Genomic DNA, 19373 nt, shown 5'->3' with positions numbered 1-19373 from the left:
GGATCTTTCCTGGTAAAACCTTCTGTGTCCATTCAGTTGAAACCTATTGAAACAGACACCTAGCCTCTAGACTGCGAGCACTCTGTCAAAATGGGTCTCAGACGGTAACCACAGAATATTTCATTAATTAATGAGCGTTATGTGGTGCTATTAAAGCACTCACACGCCCCATTTGGCCCAAAGCACAGCCTTTTAACACATTAACTCACCGCAGATCTCAATCTGATGCATGAGGAAGGGAACGAGAGAAAAACAGACAAGCTAAAACTCATCACATGCAGTCTGCAAGGAGTCATGGGGCACAAAATCCCTTCACATAGTCTATACTTTATGGTCCTTGTCCAAAGTTGCAAAACATTTTTAGAGTGAGATTGCACAATGTTATGTTCCATTACCCTGTTTTTATGTGCATTTTGAAGTATCGCTTCAGAAATGAGTGATGGAAATTTGCAAAAAAAGTTTTTACACTCACTTGAGGTGGTTTTTGACTCGTGCGAAAAATAGCTAATGCGAATAATGGGAGATGGAAATGCATTTGACGTAGCGAACATTAAACAGACGTGACTAATCGTCTGTTTCCGCTGATGGTGTTTTATTTACTGTTGGGTACTATGTTACCAATACCACCATCATCAATGTTGGGGAAAGTTACTTTTAAAAGTAATGCATTACAATATCACGTTACTCCCTAAAAAAGTAACTAATTGCATTACTTAGTTACTTTTTATGAAAGTAATGTGTTACATTACTTTTGCATTACTTTTTCTCACCTGGGCTGGGCTTGCTTGTTTGTTTTTTAATAACAACGAAAAAGTTATATTTTTGCCCTTTCACACCAAAAGTGAAATGAATAAGCTTCAGGCTGATCACAAATGTGATGTTTATCTAAAGTAATTTTTGTTTATTAGTATGGTTGAATTGTACTCCCGATTTCTCTCAACATGGGGACAGGAGAGCTGTCAGTCAATACATGGGAAAAGTAACTTGCGTTACTTATTTGAAAAAGTAATTCAGATATTTTGTTGTAAATTTAAAAGTAATGCGTTACTTTACTAGTTACTTGGAAAAAAGTAATCTGATTACGTATCTCAAGTTACTTGTCATGCGTTAACCCCAACTCATCATCCGCTCGAACAACTTGATGGAAACGCACCTAATTCGCATTTGTTTGTTTTGTTTTTTTCCTTTTTTTGCGAACTTTGAAAAGATACACTTCATGTTCGGATGGAAACCCAGCTAATGTTGTTCAACACTAATGGCACTAATACAGGCCTAGTGTTAATATGAGAACATACATTAGCGAGCCAAGGGAATATGCGCACCCAGTTGCTGTTAATGGGTGCTAAACTAATAATTGCTTAAGCCGGGCTCAGACTACAGGAGTTGTAGTCCGATTTACCCCTCCCAACAATCAGAGAAAAAATCTTGTCCAGGACATTGGTCGGTTGTGATGTTCGGCCCAATTTATCTGGTAATGTGAGGCGTTTACAAATTAAATCTTAAACCTGCCAATCTGCTCGCAGACACATCAGGACCGCACCGATAATATCAAACATGTTTGATATTTAGGATTTTAAATTGGGATGATTATGACTATTATTACATCTGTACTTTAACACTAGCCAGTGAGAGACAATTATCCATGGAGTCTGAGCCTGGCTTTAGGTAATGTAAGCTTTTCCATTGGCCTTTACACACATATACACAGAGTGTACATTTACTTTACAATTAGCCATAATTTAGTTAAAATGAGTTATTTTGTTTGTTTTAATTAAATTTAAGTTAAATTAGGTGTGGATTATACCAATATATTTCCATCTGACAGATTTTCCACAATTACTGAGAACACATAACTATCATCTTTAATGTGGTTTAGCAAAACAGATGGGTGTGTTTAATGGCAAAGAAATAAACAACATAGGAAGTAGGCCTATAGAACCCAGGCTGAGTTCAAAATGAGCAAGCTACAAATGCTTTGCCCAGTGAAGATAGAAGATTCTCCGCTCATCATCCTATAACTGTAATGTCATACATGCCGTAATATTCTGACAGTTGAAGCGCTTAAAACATATTTAAAAGTCGCACACTATAGCTGTGGTAAGCCGCACAAAAGTGATGCAATCTGTCTGCTAGATCTGACAGGGCTTCGAGGCCTTCGGATGTTTCTGATACTGTGTTCACTTCCCCATTCTCGATCTCTTTTCTCAACCTCCCCCTCTGTCCTGAGGGAAGTTGCAACTTCAAAACATGCACAATAAAGAAAGATATGTTTCAACACCCAAATATTTACCACATGTTGTAATACACTCATCTTCCCAAGAACATTCTAAAATCATAATAGAAATCTATCTATCTATCTATCTATCTATCTATCTATCTATCTATCTATCTATCCATCCATCCATCCATCCATCCATCAGTCTGTCTGTCTGTCGCCTGTTTATTTACTTGTCTGTCTGTCTATCTACTTGTCTATCTATCTATCTATCTTCTGAGAAGAGAATCTTTTTAAAGAGTATCTTTGTCCTTCTGTCCATGTTTGTTTATCTTGGGTGGAGTACAAAAAGATGTGGATGTCTCAAAATTGATTTATATATTGAAATAAAACAAAATATAGACCTGTAATATTTTACATCTTCATAACAGTGTGAACATCCTCTCTAATGAGAGCACATGTCATTTTGTTTCTAAGAAAGTCCTTTAACATGATGTATTTATAAATACCACGCTGCACCATCTTTATCACAGGTAACAACTTTAACCTCTCTGCAGGCTACCTATTAAGACTACGAGAAAGAAAACAACCGAGCATCTCGCGCAATGAAGTTGTGGTGTATTTAACGCCTGCGCACACACGGTCCGTAGTGGAGAGAATTGTGAATGGGGGGAGTATTTTGGGTGTACAGTCATAAGTCGGACTCCGAGGAGCCAGGAAGTAACTGTGAGCCATGCAGCTCATACGACGGATAAAGTAGCGCGAGCGAGCGTCTGTTGTCAGCAGTCGGAGATCACACGCGCGAGAGTGAGGAAGAACAACAAGCCAACTGCAAATAACTGCCAAATCTAGTGCAGTACAGATCACAGACCTCACAAGAGGCGAAATCCGAAGAAGGTTTTATTTTTTAAAGAACACGAAGCTCACTGCAACACACTCCATCATTAGAAGAAGAAAAAAGACGGAAGGAAATAAGAGCGGGACTGGCGAGTTTCAAGGCAACGCTTCACTGTCTTTGCAAGTTTAGACAAATACAATTAACAAAATTGATCAAAACGCGTTCAAGATGCCTCGGGTGGTCCCGGATCAGAGGAGCAAGTTCGAGAACGAGGAGTTCTTCAGGAAACTCAGTCGCGAGTGCGAGGTGAGCTCGATTCATCTGAGACATTTGATAAAGTGGCGGAAATAAAGTTGCACCTCTCGTGTGACATAAAAACAAGCGTGTCATCGCCTCTTTCTTTAACAGCCTCTGTGTAGCGACCACTAATGCTCACTACTGAGAAAAGTTTTAACCTTCCGTTCACGGCACTTACAGAATTAGGCTACTTTTGGCTTTCGCAAGTAGCCTATCTATCAAGAAGAAGAAAGATGTAGCGTAATACCTGTAAGACGCACCTTTAACTCTAGTAGGCTAGGTTTGTTTACTTCTGATGCAAATTGAAAAATACCATCAGGCTATTTGCATTTCAAATTTTATTTTTTCAACAATTTCTTATAGCCTGCAAATATGTTCATTATTCGGGTATAATTTTAACAAATGTGTTCACCCCAGGCCACAAGTTCTATAAAATCCAACCCACTAAAATTACATAGTGGAATCAAAGTAAAATCCTGCAAGAATAAAATCATAACTTTCTTCTGACTACAATAACTCACGTTGAAAAATCATAAAACTGAGGACAGAACTTATTGTGACAAGTTAAACGGAGGAAGATAAAGATGATATTATGAAAACATTTTACAGTGCACTCTAATGAAGACCTTTAATAACACGTCTCATTCTTTTGTTGTTCTTTCATCCCTGTTTACAGATTAAATACACCGGTTTCCGCGATCGGCCGCACGAGGAGAGGCAGGCGCGCTTCCAGAACGCGTGCCGTGACGGCCGCTCAGAGATAGTGAGTACACACACCTCACAGCACCGGTCAGTAACTCCTGACCCCCGCATCATTGCTGGCAACTCAATATTTAAACACATTAACGTGATTAGACACCCGGAACTGTCACGTCATCACCAAATGTTCGAAAGTATGTTCAAAAATACTTCCTCATATGTAATGAGCGCCAAACACTGCAGATTACATTTATGATCCATATCCTGTTTTACTGACCTATCGTTTAAGTTGTTGTATGTATAATTCATTAATTATTAGAACTACAAGTAATTAAACAACCCTGAAACAGAGTGCCTCTCGGCTTCGTTTAATTACCATCAGAAACGCGTCTCACGGGTGCAGATGAACTCGGACGTGTCTAATTTGCAGTCTCTTTAAAAAATACCTTGAGACTGCATGTATTTATTTAGAGCCCATTTATATATATATTTTTTATTTTAAAATTTTATTTTATTTCATTAATATATATTTAAATATATTTTGCACTAAAATCGCTTTGTGTTTTTGACTGGTTTGTTAACATGGACAGACTTGTTTATCTCTTTGTTTGTATCTCATATCTTCAGGGCTGTTTGAGATAGATTTAGCTACCCATAATATTTCTAAGAATAGATGAGACAACTGTTACGATAACAGATTATTTTTATTCTGTTTATTATAAAATTGCACACCAGATAGATACACTAGATTCCGCTTGGCTACAGCTTTTCACTTTTTTATTTAATTCGATTTAACAGGCTGAATTTTATCATAACCTTATACGTAGTTGGTAGTGATAGTTTACGAAGCAGTAACAATGAAAAACATTACTAAAGCATTTCTAATACAAAATGGAAATTAAATAATTATATTGTGTTTGTATGTTTTCTACATGAGGCAGTGTTTTCTCACCATGCTGTCTAATGCAGTTTTGCTGTTGCATATGGTGCTCTTTAGTGCTTTAATCAGTAAGATGTGGTCATGTTTGGCCTTATTTGCCCCTAATGTCAACAGTAGTTTAAAGTGCTGAGGCTTACAGGCAAACAGGTCTATTACAAAAGCGAACTTTCCTCATCTCTTTACGTCTTTGTATGCGTTGCGATGATGTTGAGTATTGATTAATATAATTTACAATATTATTGTTGATGTTTGAGCATATGACTGAGAGCGAATCAGATGTTTTATAATTAAAATGCAAGACAATTCCGCGAGACAGTTTAGTATAAAATCCATTTTTTTTCTTGAGAACGTTATTGAATTATTGTACCATAATTCAAAACCTTTACAGCAGACCTGCTGCTATTAATGTAAGTGAGGGGCTGCATTTAAAACAATTATTGATTTTGTACTCCTCTCTGTCTCTGTTATCTCTCTGTCACTCATTCACTCCTGCATTCTGTCTTCTCTCAAACTCAGTTTGGTGCAGCCCAGTTTGCCAGCAACGAGCGTTGGTAAAATAGAATCAGATGTGTGTAACTCAATACCTCAAATAGAGAAAATGATGACTTGTTTTTTTTTTTTCTTTCACCCTTCATTCCCTCCTCCCTTTTTTTCCCTGATGTTTTGAGCGCTGGCCTTGGCTCCAGGCATTCTCCTCTCCTCTCTGATGTGAAAACAGAAATGACGGGCTGCATAATTTATGCTCGGGCCTGGCTTTCTTATCCTGTTTGTATTGATTTCCCTCTAAAAGGCTTTTGTGGCGACCGGCACCAACCTCTCGCTGCAGTTCTTCCCAGCCAACCTTCATGGGGATCAGCGGCAGGCGCCCACCCGAGAATATGTGGACTTCGAGCGGGAGACAGGAAAGGTAGTCCTGACACTCTTTCTCTGTATTTGCAATTATTCCCCCCCAAACTCTCACTTGCTCCTCTCATCTCCCCCTTTAAAAAAAAAAAAAAAAAAATCAGATCATAAACATGTACACACTCTCATTCAAATGTGTAAAGGTGTGTTGAATAATAGCACCACTTTCATAAAAACTTTTAGTCAGTTTCAAAAAAAAAAAGCCACATGCATGATTTATGAAATCTGAGGAATGATTGAAGAAGTCATTTCTGTTTCTCTTTCATCTTTTCCTTCCTTTACACACAGCAGAGGAAGTGTGTCGCTTTTTCAAACCAGACGTATCCATGGTTTAGATGGGCAAAAGCCTTGATTTTCCATAATGATACGTTTCTCTCTCACACATCTCAAGGAAAAATGAACCCTTGAAATATTACACTGCAGACAGCAAGAAAAACAGTCCCTCTTGAATGAAACATGGCACGGGTTTCCATTTTATGTTTAAACTTTTGATTTTATTTCTGTAGCAGTATTATTTCAGACACGCTCATCGGTTTTAGATTTTTGAATTGGTCTTTCAACAACTCCCTCTTGTTTCTCTGGATTTAAGGAATGCATAGCCTCCCTAAACCCATAAGAATGTAAAATAAAACCATACTGCACTGCACTGTCTTCATTCCATTTATAACCACTATTAAACTCCGTATTTATTTCTGTTATTCTTGTTAAGGCTGTCCATGCCTATCAGAGGCCTATAACTGTAAGTTCTACCCCATGTCACTTTTGTAAGGTCACTTTTAAAACGCATTACTTCAGCAAATTTAGTCTGAAATGCTGTAACATTGAAGGGATAGTTCACCCAAAAATAAAATTTACTCACCCTTATGTTGTTCTAAACCTGTATGACTTACTTTCTTTGTGTTTCCATACAATGAATGTCAGGGGGGTCCAAAAGAAAGAAAGAGACTTCAGGGTGAGTAAATGATGACACAATTTTTTTATTTTTCAGTGAACTATCCCTTTAACTGTTCATTGAATCTTGCTCAGCATCCAGTAAATCAGATTCTCAGGTTGATTTTTCTCTCGTTATATCTCTTGTGATACTTAACACTGTAAAGAAAGGGAAATATGTAATTGACACCATCAGTCATGCACTCTGTCAGCCGTGTTGTCCGCAGATGCAGCGATCACTTTCTTACTGTGTCTGTCACACTTACCAAATGCGATACAAATTTAATTCAAGACTTCTAACGCTTTAAAGAGTCTGGTGCCGAGATGTTTACAGTTCATAAAGGCTGATTAGGAAGTATGCCGTCGGCACAACAGCTTTATGGATGGTCGCACAAGACCAATTAAAGGAAATGCTTGGGCCGGATTAAATAGCATTTTGCCATAGGTTCTTTTAAGGTCACCCCTGAGGCCTTTCCCTTCAAGCCTTTGTGTAGAAGAACGTTAGTGCGAGACATTAGAGAGGCACTTACTGGCTTTGTTTGTGTTTTTACCACAAGCCTCATGCAAAGCTGGTGTTTCTTGCGCTGTGTTGGACAAGGAAGCCTCTCTTCACGGACACTGCCTCACTGAGATGCACTCATTAAAAATGCATCCGTAAGAAATCAATGGACCTTTTGGCCCCGAGGCTGACGGACTAATCTTTGGCTGTTAATTATTTAAAAAGGCGTGAAGGGTGTGTGCGTCGATCCCCGTGCTGACAGGCAGCCGAGCATGCGTGTTTCTGAGCCCGGGCTCACTGGTAATCCTATCCACCTGTCTGTCACCTCTGCCAGAACTCAGATCCATGCAGCTTTAATGAGCCTCACACCGTCTGCCTTCAAAATACAGCCCACGCGATGCATACCCCTACACTTTCTAGCTCCTACCCGATACACAAACTCATAGCTCTGTATCGAGCCATGTTGGATTGTTGAGACTACCTGTTTTGTACAATTTACATGCTTTCGAAAAAGTTGAGTTGGTATTTTGGTGGTATCATATGGTGATTACCAAATTCATATATCATGGTATTTACATGGAATGCTAAGGGAATTCTTCCTCTTCTTCTTCTTCTTTTTTTTTTTTTTTTTTTTTTTTTACAGAATAATGTATAACCGCACTGTAAAAAATGGTAACCTGCAACTTTTGTTTTTATATTTAAAGGGTTATTTCACCCAAAAATGAAAATTCTGTCATTAATTACTCACCCTCATGTCGTTCCAAATCTGTAAGACTTTCGTTCATCTTCGAAACACAAATTAAGATATTTTTGATGAAATCTGAGAGTTTTTTTTTTTTTTTATCCCCCATTCACGAATTCACATATCCATATAATTAAATAGAGTAAAGTTATGTGTATTTGGCGTGCTGTCCGGGGAGAGGGCTCTGAGCTCAGAATTTTGGCCCGAACCCAGAGTACTCCCCCCGGTGTGGTAAAAGTAGATAGAACTAGAAGTGAGGAGATGGGGTGGAGGAGGGATGCTGATAAACTCTCAGATGAACAGAGGTAAGTCTGCTGAATTTATACCTCTTGACATTGGTTGAGTTGATTAACTGAATGCTCTCCACCTGTGCTAATTAGGTTAATTATCTGAACTTGCTCCTCCCGAATTTTGTTAATAAAACATCATTAGACAGCAATTTAACCACCACTTTCAAGGTCCAGAAAGTACTAAAGACATCATTAAAATAGTCCACATGACTGCAGTGGTTCAACCTTAATTTTATGAAGAGACGAGAACTCCAACTCTCAAAGCTGGCATTCTGACGTAGAGCCTGGAAGTGCTGAACATAAGCAACGTAGGAGAATGACATAGAAGAGAAGATATTGTTGAATAAACTTAATATTTTTGTTTTGTTTTTGCGCACAAAAAAGTATTCTCGTCCCTTCATGAAATTAAGGTTGAACCACTGCAGTCATGTGGACTATTTTAATGATGTCTTTAGTACCTTTCTGGACCTTGAAAGTGGTGGATAAATTGCTGTCTATGGGGGATAAAAAAAAACCCTCTCGGATTTCATCAAAAAAATCTTAATTTGTGTTTCGAAGATGAACAAAGGTCTTACAGGTTTGGAACGACATGAGGGTGAGTAATTAATGACAGAATTTCCATTTTAGGTTGAACTATCCCTTTAACTCTTAAATGTAGCTTTGTTTGTGTAACCTAATAAATTAATGTAGATTCAGTGATGTTAAATAATATTTTGGATATATTTTCTGCTTAAATCAATTTAGACTTTACCACATGAAGCACTTTTTTTTGTTTTTAGGTTACAGTAATATTTTTTCAGTACGTATTACCACTTAGTATTACCACTATGTTACTACTATGGCTTTTGGCCATGTACCATGGTATTCTTACAAAGTACCCTGGAGTACAAATGCTATTGTACATGAATTTTATAGTTTAGTATAAGCACACAATTCCATCTCTAGTTTTATTTAAAGGAAATCTGTCTAAATTTAAGGGGCATGTCCAAAAACATGGTATTACCCTTGTGCATGTCCAAAAAAACCACAGTAATACCATATTTAAATAATGTTATAATGTTACACTGTAAAAAGTGAGTGAATCAATCTACATACCTTCATTTGGTTGCATTAGTGAAAGCCATTTTAAGGGACCAATCAGGTTGAAATTGTCTTTAACGTAACACATTTTCATCTATTGTTGTTGCAACAACTGTGTAATTTATCCCCTTATCTGGACATGTCTTGTGCATCCTATAGTCATTGTTTTAAATCACCTTTAGAAGTTGTTGAAAAAAACAATGACCTTAACAAGTGCTCTTGACAGATTTATATCCATGTAACACATTTGAGAGTTGGAGTTTCCTTTCTCTTTGTTTTGGAAGGAAATCCTGAATGGACAAACTTTGCTGATAAGGTCTATCCTCCCTTCCTTTCTCACTTTGTTCCTCCTCCTCACTTACATGCCCTCTGTTTTCCTTTCATCCTTTAATTTTCTCTCTCTTTTTCTCATCTACACACTCACACGGTGAACGTCTGACATGGTGAATTCCCTGTAGAGCGGTGAGTGTCAGGCCGGGAGAGTTCATGCGTGCGCCCCAGCCTCTGCTCCTAATTAAACTGATTGTTAACCTTTTCTACAAACAGACCCCTCTTAAGAGCTATGGTTTTAATAGACTACAGCTAAAATATTACCCTAACCGGAAAGCACCCAGACTCGCAGTTGATCCTAACATGCAAAACCATGTGAGATATGTGCTGCCTGTCATCAGGAATGTGCGATCACTGTCTGCCTATTGGCTGAGGTGTCCTTACATGACTGCCGATTGGTTTATTTCTCACGCCGTAAATCAGTCATCAACGTCTCATTTGTTACTCACAATGCCATGCATGTGTTTTGCTGCCAGATTTCCAAACTGTAAAAGCAATTTAGAGATAAAAGCAGAGTTGTAAAGAATATGTGAAAAACAGCGAGACGAGCACCTTAAATATATGGCTTCACAAGCAGCCGCTTTGATGATATGCCTGATTAAAAAAAAAAAAAAAAAAAATCATTATATTAACTTTTAAATGTGCCACGAGGCATTTTGTAGTTGGGATTTAGTTATTCACTCAGCATTATTAACTGACAGGTATTATTTTAGAGGACCACATACATTTTATTTCTAGGCATGCGCCAACTGACATTAAAATTCTGGCTGATATCTAAAAGCTGATAATTATTTTCATGTTATGACCAATATATGTCTGATAGTAATTAAAAATAAAACACTAAAATTAATTGTCTTAAATGCTACAAGTGAATTTGGTCATCATCATAACATAATATAAAAATGGATATTAATTTTGAGATTCACAGATACATTTGTCGCAGCTGTACACAAGGCGACCAAAGTTCAAGTCCCACTTCCAGCTTTGGGCTTTCTCAAGCCAACATCAAAGTTTGTTTACGAACTTTAGCTTCTATTTAATATAATAATGCTTTTAAAGTGAGTAAACTTTAAGTGAGCATTAGATGATGAAAAAAGTCATCTAAATCTGAACAAAATCTCTAATATTGCTAACGATATGATACAGATATATATCGCACATCTTAATTTTTTCATATTGTTTTGCTTCTTATGGCCTTCATTTTATTAGCATGTAAATGTTTTTCTCCTCTGATGAACTCAAATGTGATGACAGACTCGACGCCCCCCACCAGAAGCGTGGCTCTTCTCCATAATGTTCTCTCTCTATAACTCTCACCTTTCTCTCCTCTTCTTTTCTCCTGGTTTGAAAACACAGTCGTTGCCAGCAGAAGCTGTGCAGGGCCAGTTTAAACTTGGCCTGTGGCAGGGGACAGTATTATCTGAGTGGGGCGGCGAAGCCCCCGCAGCACAGCTTAAGTACAGGCTCCTAGTGTCACTGCAGGCTAATGGGAACCAGCTGTGGGGGAGGTTTAATTTTAGCGGTAGCAAGCACAGCCCCAGGGAGGAGACTTTAACCCTGTCCCAGCCAGAGCTCCTCAGAAGCTCCAATAGCAGCGTTCCCTGTGCAGCAACTTTAGTTTAGACCGAGTCAGGTATTCCATCAGCCCAAAATAGCCCAAAAGTATACTGAATAAGTACTTTATTGACCATATGACAAGATAAAATGTGATGCACGGTCCCTCAGAAGGCAAATGGGAAGTAAAGGGAATTCCATTTTATCTTGGTGGATCATTAACCATGCTTCATTGACGGAAACTTTATTAAGCTTTTTTTTTATTTGATGCAAATGGTTCATATGAGCAACGCTCAACACTAGAGTTTAGTCTAGTAGCCTTTGGCTCTCTGTAAACTATATTGTGCCATTTTTCCTGCACTACTATTACTAGAGCAAGAAACTCTCTCCCTCCCTCCCTTTCATGCAGCTTCTGTCTCCACCACTTAAACTCAATCTTGTTGAAATGTGATCTCCTCTGAGATGGAGGCTTCAGCTGTAAGGCTTTAAGGAGATCTGATGCTTGGCGCTGCTTCCTCCTCTCCTCCTTCTTTCCTCTTTTCATTCGTAGTGCTCGTGTGTGGTTTTTACTTTTTTTTTATGCAAAGCAGAAATTGGGTCCGTCTGCTCGGGCCATGCCAAGAGGCTTTGGTTTGTCATTCCACTTCGGGAGGGAGAGCAGCAAGAGAGTAGTAAACTGATTGGCCAAAAAGATTCCAGCAGCAGCCAGCTTTTGCCCAAGACCCTCCGCAGAGCACTGGTTGGTGGGCTATTGGGACTCTGGACTGCATAGGGTGACAGACGGATCGCTAGCGGAATGAAACACAAATAAGCCATGTCATGCTCACATTTTAAGTTGGGATCGGCATTTTGATTAATTTTATATTGTACTGTAACAGTGTTTTGATACCATGGACCCCAAAATTTATAATAAAAAATATAAATGTTGTATTTTTTCCAAAAGTATAAAGATACACTGTTTATATATATATATATATATATATATATATATGAAAAAAAAAAAAAATCAAATCAAATAAAAAATAAATCAAATAAATAAATAAAAAATCTGGAAAAAATATATATATATTATTAATTAAATTTGATTTGTTTTATAATATATTATATAATTATATTACATTATAATATAATGTATATTATTATTATATTATATATATTTTTTCTCCCAACTCTGCAGACCCCTTAAAACCTTCTTGTAGCTGCCTGTGGGTCACTTGTATGTGTTATATTTGAAAACATTAACACATAAAGAACAATTATTCAATTCAAAAATGAAAAAAGTTAAAATGTATGTATTTTGTAAAATTTGCAAATATTACATCAACAATAAATGCTTTAAAACAAGCTAACTTCAAACAACCTTTGCTTTTACTTTGAAACCAAAAACATAAAAATAGTAATTAATAATAAAATCCATTTTTTTTTTTTTTTTTAGAGTATTTGAATAGTGTTTTTACTGGTCAAAATACCTGGTGCAGAACAATTATCAAAGACTTAAAGAGCTGTGACTCTGAAGGAGTCTGTGATTGTATGCTTTATTTGAAAGGCACAGGGAAGAACTTGTTTGTCTGTATTCTCTGTATTTATGTGATGAAAAATGCAACAGTACGTGTGTGTCTCTGATTCGGTGCCAGTGTGCAGGCCCCTGTGTCGGAGCCACACTGAGGCGTGGTGTTTTTCTCTCTCAGACTCTATAAATCTTCTGCATGTCTGTGTGTGTAAGAATGTTCGCTCGGGGGCAGATATCACGGGGAAGAATCGGACTAAATGACTCCATTATGAAAGGGCTGCAGTCTGAGGCCTCACCACAGGAATTGGTGTTTTAATAGTTTTGCGTTTCCAAAACTATTAAGCATGTTTCCAAGTCTGATGTGTGTGTGTATCGAGATGCCGACTCTGACTCACGCTCAGTGTGGGTGTATGCTTCATTCTGCACCCCTATTTGTATTATTGTGCGTGTTTACGTAGGTTTGGTGACTATTCGTTATTCTGTATGTGTGTGTCTGTTTTTATACATTTTCCTACGTGTGTGCATGTTTACATGCTACGCTTAGCAAGCGCATCTCCATATTCATGACTAGTCATGTACCGCGGAATATGTTGTGGAGCTGCATGGCGCCAGTTTGACAGTTAACTCCAAGGCAGAGCACACGGGGGTGGTGGTGGAGGGGTTCACACTCATGGAGCCACGCACAGATGCCGACGCTCACTGGAGGAAATCAAATGAGGTGCAGACGAAGGCCTCTCATCTTCATCTCTCCTTATTCCAGTCAGCTGAGGTGGAGCGTTCCTCATTATTTGCTACTTTTCCAATCTTAAATCAGAAATGTAGTCTGATTCACAAATAAATGGTTTAAAACGGATAGTTCTAAATTCTAATTCGATGAGCCTCCACTTATAAATACAAATGTGACCTCACAATCTATATTAAAGGGTTAGTTCACCCAAAAATGAAAACTCTGTCATTAATTACTAACCTTAATGTCATTCCAAACCTGTAAGACTTTCGTTCATCTTCGGAAAGCAAATGAAGATCTTTTTGATGAGATCTGATGCGCGAGAACAAACCTCTTCCGGAAGCTCAAACATGCTGCATAACCAGTGAGGTTCATTCTTGTGTGTTAGGGTAGGGACGCACCAAACCAACGCCAAAGAACTAGCGCTGGTGAAAGCCAACCGTGTTGTCGCCTCGCGTCCCCTGTGTCAGGGCTAAAAAGTTGCACATGAACACACCAAAAGGACTACAGCCGACTGTCAGGTAGCACGCGCGTTCTGCGCCTGCATGTAAATGAGACAACTGCCTATTTCTTCATATATTCGTATATATTCATCTTTCAGAAAGGGAAACCGACTGCAGGCTGCAGATACACAAACCATAAACAAAGCAGCGCATGCTTACCATTCTGAATATCAATCATGCTGATCACTTACTTTATTTCCACTCTGCTCAGGTTACTATTAAAATATTCGCCCAGGAACACTCGGGTAACATGACGTAAAATTAGAGCAGCTCTGTGTCTGTAATGTCTTGACTTCTTTGATAGCTGTTTTGCTATTATTCTCGTGCACTAACTTGTTCGCTAAACTGAACAGCCAGTCAGAGTTCTCTCTCTCACTGATGGCCCGATGCCGTTTCTACATGATAAATCGGCCCAAAAAACTCCAACAGCGTCTGACTAGAGCAAACGGTGCGGAACACACAGAGAAAACTAAGTCGGCCGATGCTCAAAAACGGCCCAACGTTGTCCGACGGCCGATCGTCGGCTTGGTGTGTCCTGGGCTTTATGCAGCATGTTCGAGCTTTCGGAAGAGGTTTGTTTTCGCGCGTCATTCAGGTTCGGTTGAGCTTTTGTTTATGTTCACTGATCAATGTTTATATGTGAGTAAAAGCCTAAATTCAATCTGTTCATTATAAAAAGTGATCAAAAATTTGGACTAAACCACTCAATTCATATAGATTAGCTTTCCGATCTCTTTATGAACTTTTTGAAGCGTCAAAGTTGCGATTGAGTAGGGACAAAAAAGCTCTGCAATTTCATCAAAAAGATCTTCATTTGCATTACGAAGATGAATGAAAATCTTAAGGGTTTGGAATGACATGAGGGTGAGTAATTAATGACACAATTTAAATTTGTGGGTGAACTAACCCTTTAATGTGGCAAGTTTCAGCATTGCTAAGCCATCACAAACCACTTACTGTTATGATAATGAATTTTATTACTTGGTTAAAGAATTGTTTATTCCAATAATTATTAATAATGATACTCTACATACATACTAGTAAATATTGGTGCTTTTGTCATAGTGCTTTTGCAGCTGATTTATTTTTATTGTGTTACCGTGATTACGCTCAGATTTTACTACTGTGTACTAAAATTTTAATTAATCATTTGATACAATGTATTTATTGTGTAAAATACCTCCATGTAATTACAGCTGTAATTAATTTCTGTAATTACACCTATAATTAAACCCTTCCCTTACACCTGTACCCACCCTTAAACCTAACCATAACACCAAACCTGTCCCTACCATACCTGTATCCCACCACAAAAGTGTTTTGCAATACAACAGGAACACTAGTAAACACATTGTACCAAGTACAGACAGTTAATATAAAGTGTGACTTTTTATTTTGTACTCTACAAAATCACTATAATACATAGTAAAATCACTATATAGCAAACAGCCTCTTGTGGCTTGTTGCTTAATTTGAATTTTTTTTAGTAATAATTCTGATTCTCAGAGCTTTTGTTAATAAGATGGGTGACATTTTGGAACCATAACACAATATCTGTTCTAAATGAAATTTGTGATGTTATTTAAGTTATTTGAGTTATTTAACTGAGAATGTAAATGTAAAAATGGGGATTTCTTGGAACATATCTGAGTGATGACACAAATGAATCAGTGAATCATTTTTGAAGTGATTCTTTGAAATGAATAAATTCACTAGATGATTCAGACTCCTCAATTCAATAATTCATTGTATACTGTTTCAGCTATTCATTGTTGGTTTCCAAGATACTTTTCAGTTGAACTGTGTCAGGAACAATGTCTAGTTAAACTTTGGTTAATCATAATGAGGCTTTTGTGAGATCTGATCTGAGATTGTAGACACATGCAGGATGATAAACTACGGTTTCCGTAAAAATGCTGAGGGCTGCGGTGGAGGCTCATGTTTCTTGCGATCTCAAACGGAAGCTGGTCTGTTCACCGATTGCTTGTCAATGACATCATCAAAGCGTGTGCACTAATTGATTCCTGCTGCTGCCATCACACGTGCCTCTGATCTGATCCCAATTTGTTTGAAGTTGGAGGGAAAAATGGCCCCTTTGTGTTTGGCCATGTTTGGCTTATGCAAGATCTTCATGGAAAGCCAGTAGCAAAGCTCTGAACAGATTGAGAGGAGATGCAGAGAGGGATGTAATCAGAGGGTGGACGCTTTGTCCATCATATTCTAGCTTTGCCCCATAGGGATTCAATTATAGTGCCCAGCTCGGATTTCTCAGGCCTGTCTCTCGGCCTTCCAGTCACACCCCTCTGATCAATAAGCTCTGCAGGAAGACCGCACATCATCATCACGTTGTTCTCTCTGTGCCCATTTAGTATGGCCAGGTTCCCTCTGTTCTGCTCACATATCACACTCAATGTTTTTTCAAGATGACATGCACAGTGTCACAACTAGTGATGCAAAACTAAATATTGCTTGTCTGCTTGTTCACCCAAGCAGACAATTTGACTCCAAGCATTTGCACCATCTTTGTGTGGAACTTCATGAGTATTTAAAACGGCAAGGTTTTTGATTAATTAATGACATGAGACTGTTTAAAGCAGAAGTAACATGCAAACGACTAAATGTCTAATTACCCTTAACACATTACATCACAATATTTGCTTTGTATTGCATATATGTTTGCACGAAATCTACAACATCCAGAGTTTCCTCACAGCTCATTACTATATATCACAGCTTTGTCATCTTGAAAGAGTATGATACAGAAGTTTTTACTGGCATGCTACATATCTGAGTGACCTTTTCAACTGCTGTATAGATAATTTGTTACTACTGAGGTGTGTGTGGTAGGACTCGTCTGTTTTGTTATTCTTTGAACACGGTCCATCTCTTTTCCTTCGGAAACATGGAGGTCCGCTCAGAAACCCAGTTTTGCTGTTTGGGTTGGATCGTTGTAGGAAAGTGAGAAGGAGAGAGAGAAAAAGAAAAGAAGAGATTTTCCTATTTCTGGATGTAAAGCAAAATTGGTTATTTTTCCTGGTGATGATGCAGGGTTCTCCTCACCATTCCTCTTGCGAAAGATTTACTTTCATGAGACTATCCACAGTGTGCCCCATTGAGATGAATTGCAGTAATTATCTAGAGATTATATAGAGCAAAATATAGCCTATTATATATATTTATACGTGGTCTGTTAGAATACTTCATTCTGATTGGCTGGAAGGTGTGCATTCAAACCGTGTAATACACAGCTAGTTCCAATCAGTTTAATCACCATTCTATATCAATGCACTGCTTTCATTAAAGCACACACACACACACACACACACACACACACACACACACACACACACACACACACACACACACACACTCAGGCCCTGTTTACATCTGGTTTTAAGATCCGTTTCGGTCGATCAGATCAAACAGTAGACAAGGCAGACACATTCCTTTTTTACACCTGGTGTTTTAATCCATCTCTTTTTTTCACTTTCAACCACACTGTAAAACCGAATAAGTTGGCAAAACTCAAAAAAATTTAGGTAATCAGTTACATCACATTTTTTAAGTTAAAGTTTAAGTAAGCAGAACTGGAAGATTTTTATTTTGTACTCCTACATTTTAATTGCTCTTAACCTGAAATATTTAAGTAAGCTAATTCATATACTTAAAATTATCAAATGTTTTTAGTTGTGGAAACTTGGCTAGCTAATGGATAATACAAAGCTTATGGCAATAGCATTAGTATAGCAATTGCTGAATGAGTATGGCAATATAGAACATTTAACATATATCTGCTCTCATTCCAATCTCATGCTCCACTTGTAACCATGATGGTAACCCCCAAAAAACCCAACATAACAGAAACTCTTCTAAATTAGCATAGCGAAACATTAAACACTACTAAATCTCCCACGTAACATTAATCTTGCACAAAAACATTATTTAACTCTTAATTTTAGCATTTACTCTCCCTTTCGAGTGTCATGGCAAAGCATGCTGGGAAATAAAAATCCTAGCCCAGTTTCAGTTAAATTTAAGTTTGTCTAAATTAAAAGAAATAAGTTCATAAAACTCAAAACAATGAAACAATTCAGATTACTTAAAATGTGTCAGTTTTGTGAACTCAAAAGAAAAAGAAAGTTCTAAATACTCATAAAAGTTAATTTGATTGAACTAATTTGTTTAATTTAAGTTTGCCCTACTCAAACCAGTTAATTATTTTGAACATTAGGGTTTACTGTCCTGATTTCTTCTAGGGGAGAGTCTATGGTGGGTAAATATATTTTTTTCAGCCGACAAAGTTTGTTTACATGTTAGGTCAGTAGTCGTAGCCGTGGATTATCCAATACATATATAAATTGTATGGCATGCAACAACAAGAATGGAGAAAAGATAGATAAACAACCAAAGACAGAATCATAGTTCTTCTAATATTAGCATATGTGATGTTAGAGTATTTGGGAATAGCAGGTCCAGGGCTGTAGCCTGAGTGTTGGTGGTATCTCGTGTTTGTGCGAGCCCTTTGTTCTTGACTCTGTCTTAGACAGTGCTGTTAACTGGGCCAAATCTTTTTTTGGGGTTGAGGTTATTTTATTCTGCACTTGTACAAGGGTCCAGGTGAGAAATACAGCAGCTCTGTGTGGTTTTACATTCCTGTTGGCTGATTCCAGGAAAGAGCCTCCTCCCAGGACACAGGTGGGCGACTGGTGCGGTCAGTGTCCACTCACATCTCTCTGCACTCATGTTGTGACGTGCAAACTTATTTCTGGTAGCATTTGTGAGTTTGCATGTTTCACCCAAGCAGACACATACTTTATGCAGTTTTTTTCACAATGAAATGGTTTTGAAAATTGGTTTTGGTGCTTAGCTTTTAAACATAGGCCATGGCAGCATATGATTAGAATAAAATGTCCTGTATCTGAAGTCCAATTTGTGTTTCATTCAATATCTACATCTATCATACAGCATAACAATTCACATAGATCATATAGATAATATGATCATTGGAAACAAATGCCTTTACAGTAGTACAAGTATAATTGAATTACTTCAAAATTGCAGTGTATTTTTCCGATGCATCTGTCCAATCTGTAAATAAGTTTCTAAAGTTAAATTCAATCTCAAAACTCTTAGTTTGAGATGACCGAAAAGAAAGCACAGACAGAGACAGTGTGGCTGGATCACATTGCCAAGGTCTGGCCTTTTACTTCCAAGATTCGCTTTTACAATCACAACCATCAATGTCAGCAGAAACTGTATTGTTTGGAGACTTGAACAGACAAAGCCGGCCACCGTTTGTTTCCCAAGTGTCATTTT

At 37.9% G+C, this 19373-nt stretch overlaps 1 protein-coding gene across 8 annotated transcripts in view; it reads left to right on the top strand.

Annotated features, from left to right (window-relative positions):
- Window positions 1-2913: 2913 nt before the first annotated feature.
- cbfb (core-binding factor subunit beta) overlaps window positions 2914-19373 on the top strand; it is a 42183-nt gene continuing 25723 nt past the window's right edge. For 3 of the 8 annotated variants that reach the window (XM_051870367.1, XM_051870364.1, XM_051870363.1), the window contains exons 1-3: window positions 2914-3359; window positions 4027-4113; window positions 5780-5896. In XM_051870367.1, coding sequence (XP_051726327.1) covers window positions 3282-3359; window positions 4027-4113; window positions 5780-5896 — 282 coding nt within the window. In that variant the 5' untranslated portion in view covers window positions 2914-3281. The remainder of the gene's footprint in view (window positions 3360-4026; window positions 4114-5779; window positions 5897-19373) is intronic. The other 5 variants (XM_051870365.1, XM_051870370.1, XM_051870366.1 and 2 more) reach the window with 4 other exon arrangements.

Source organism: Ctenopharyngodon idella, chromosome 18, assembly GCF_019924925.1.
Source record: "Ctenopharyngodon idella isolate HZGC_01 chromosome 18, HZGC01, whole genome shotgun sequence".
NCBI classification, from domain to species: domain Eukaryota; kingdom Metazoa; phylum Chordata; class Actinopteri; order Cypriniformes; family Xenocyprididae; genus Ctenopharyngodon; species Ctenopharyngodon idella.
This window is presented reverse-complemented; position numbering and strand designations above follow the sequence as displayed.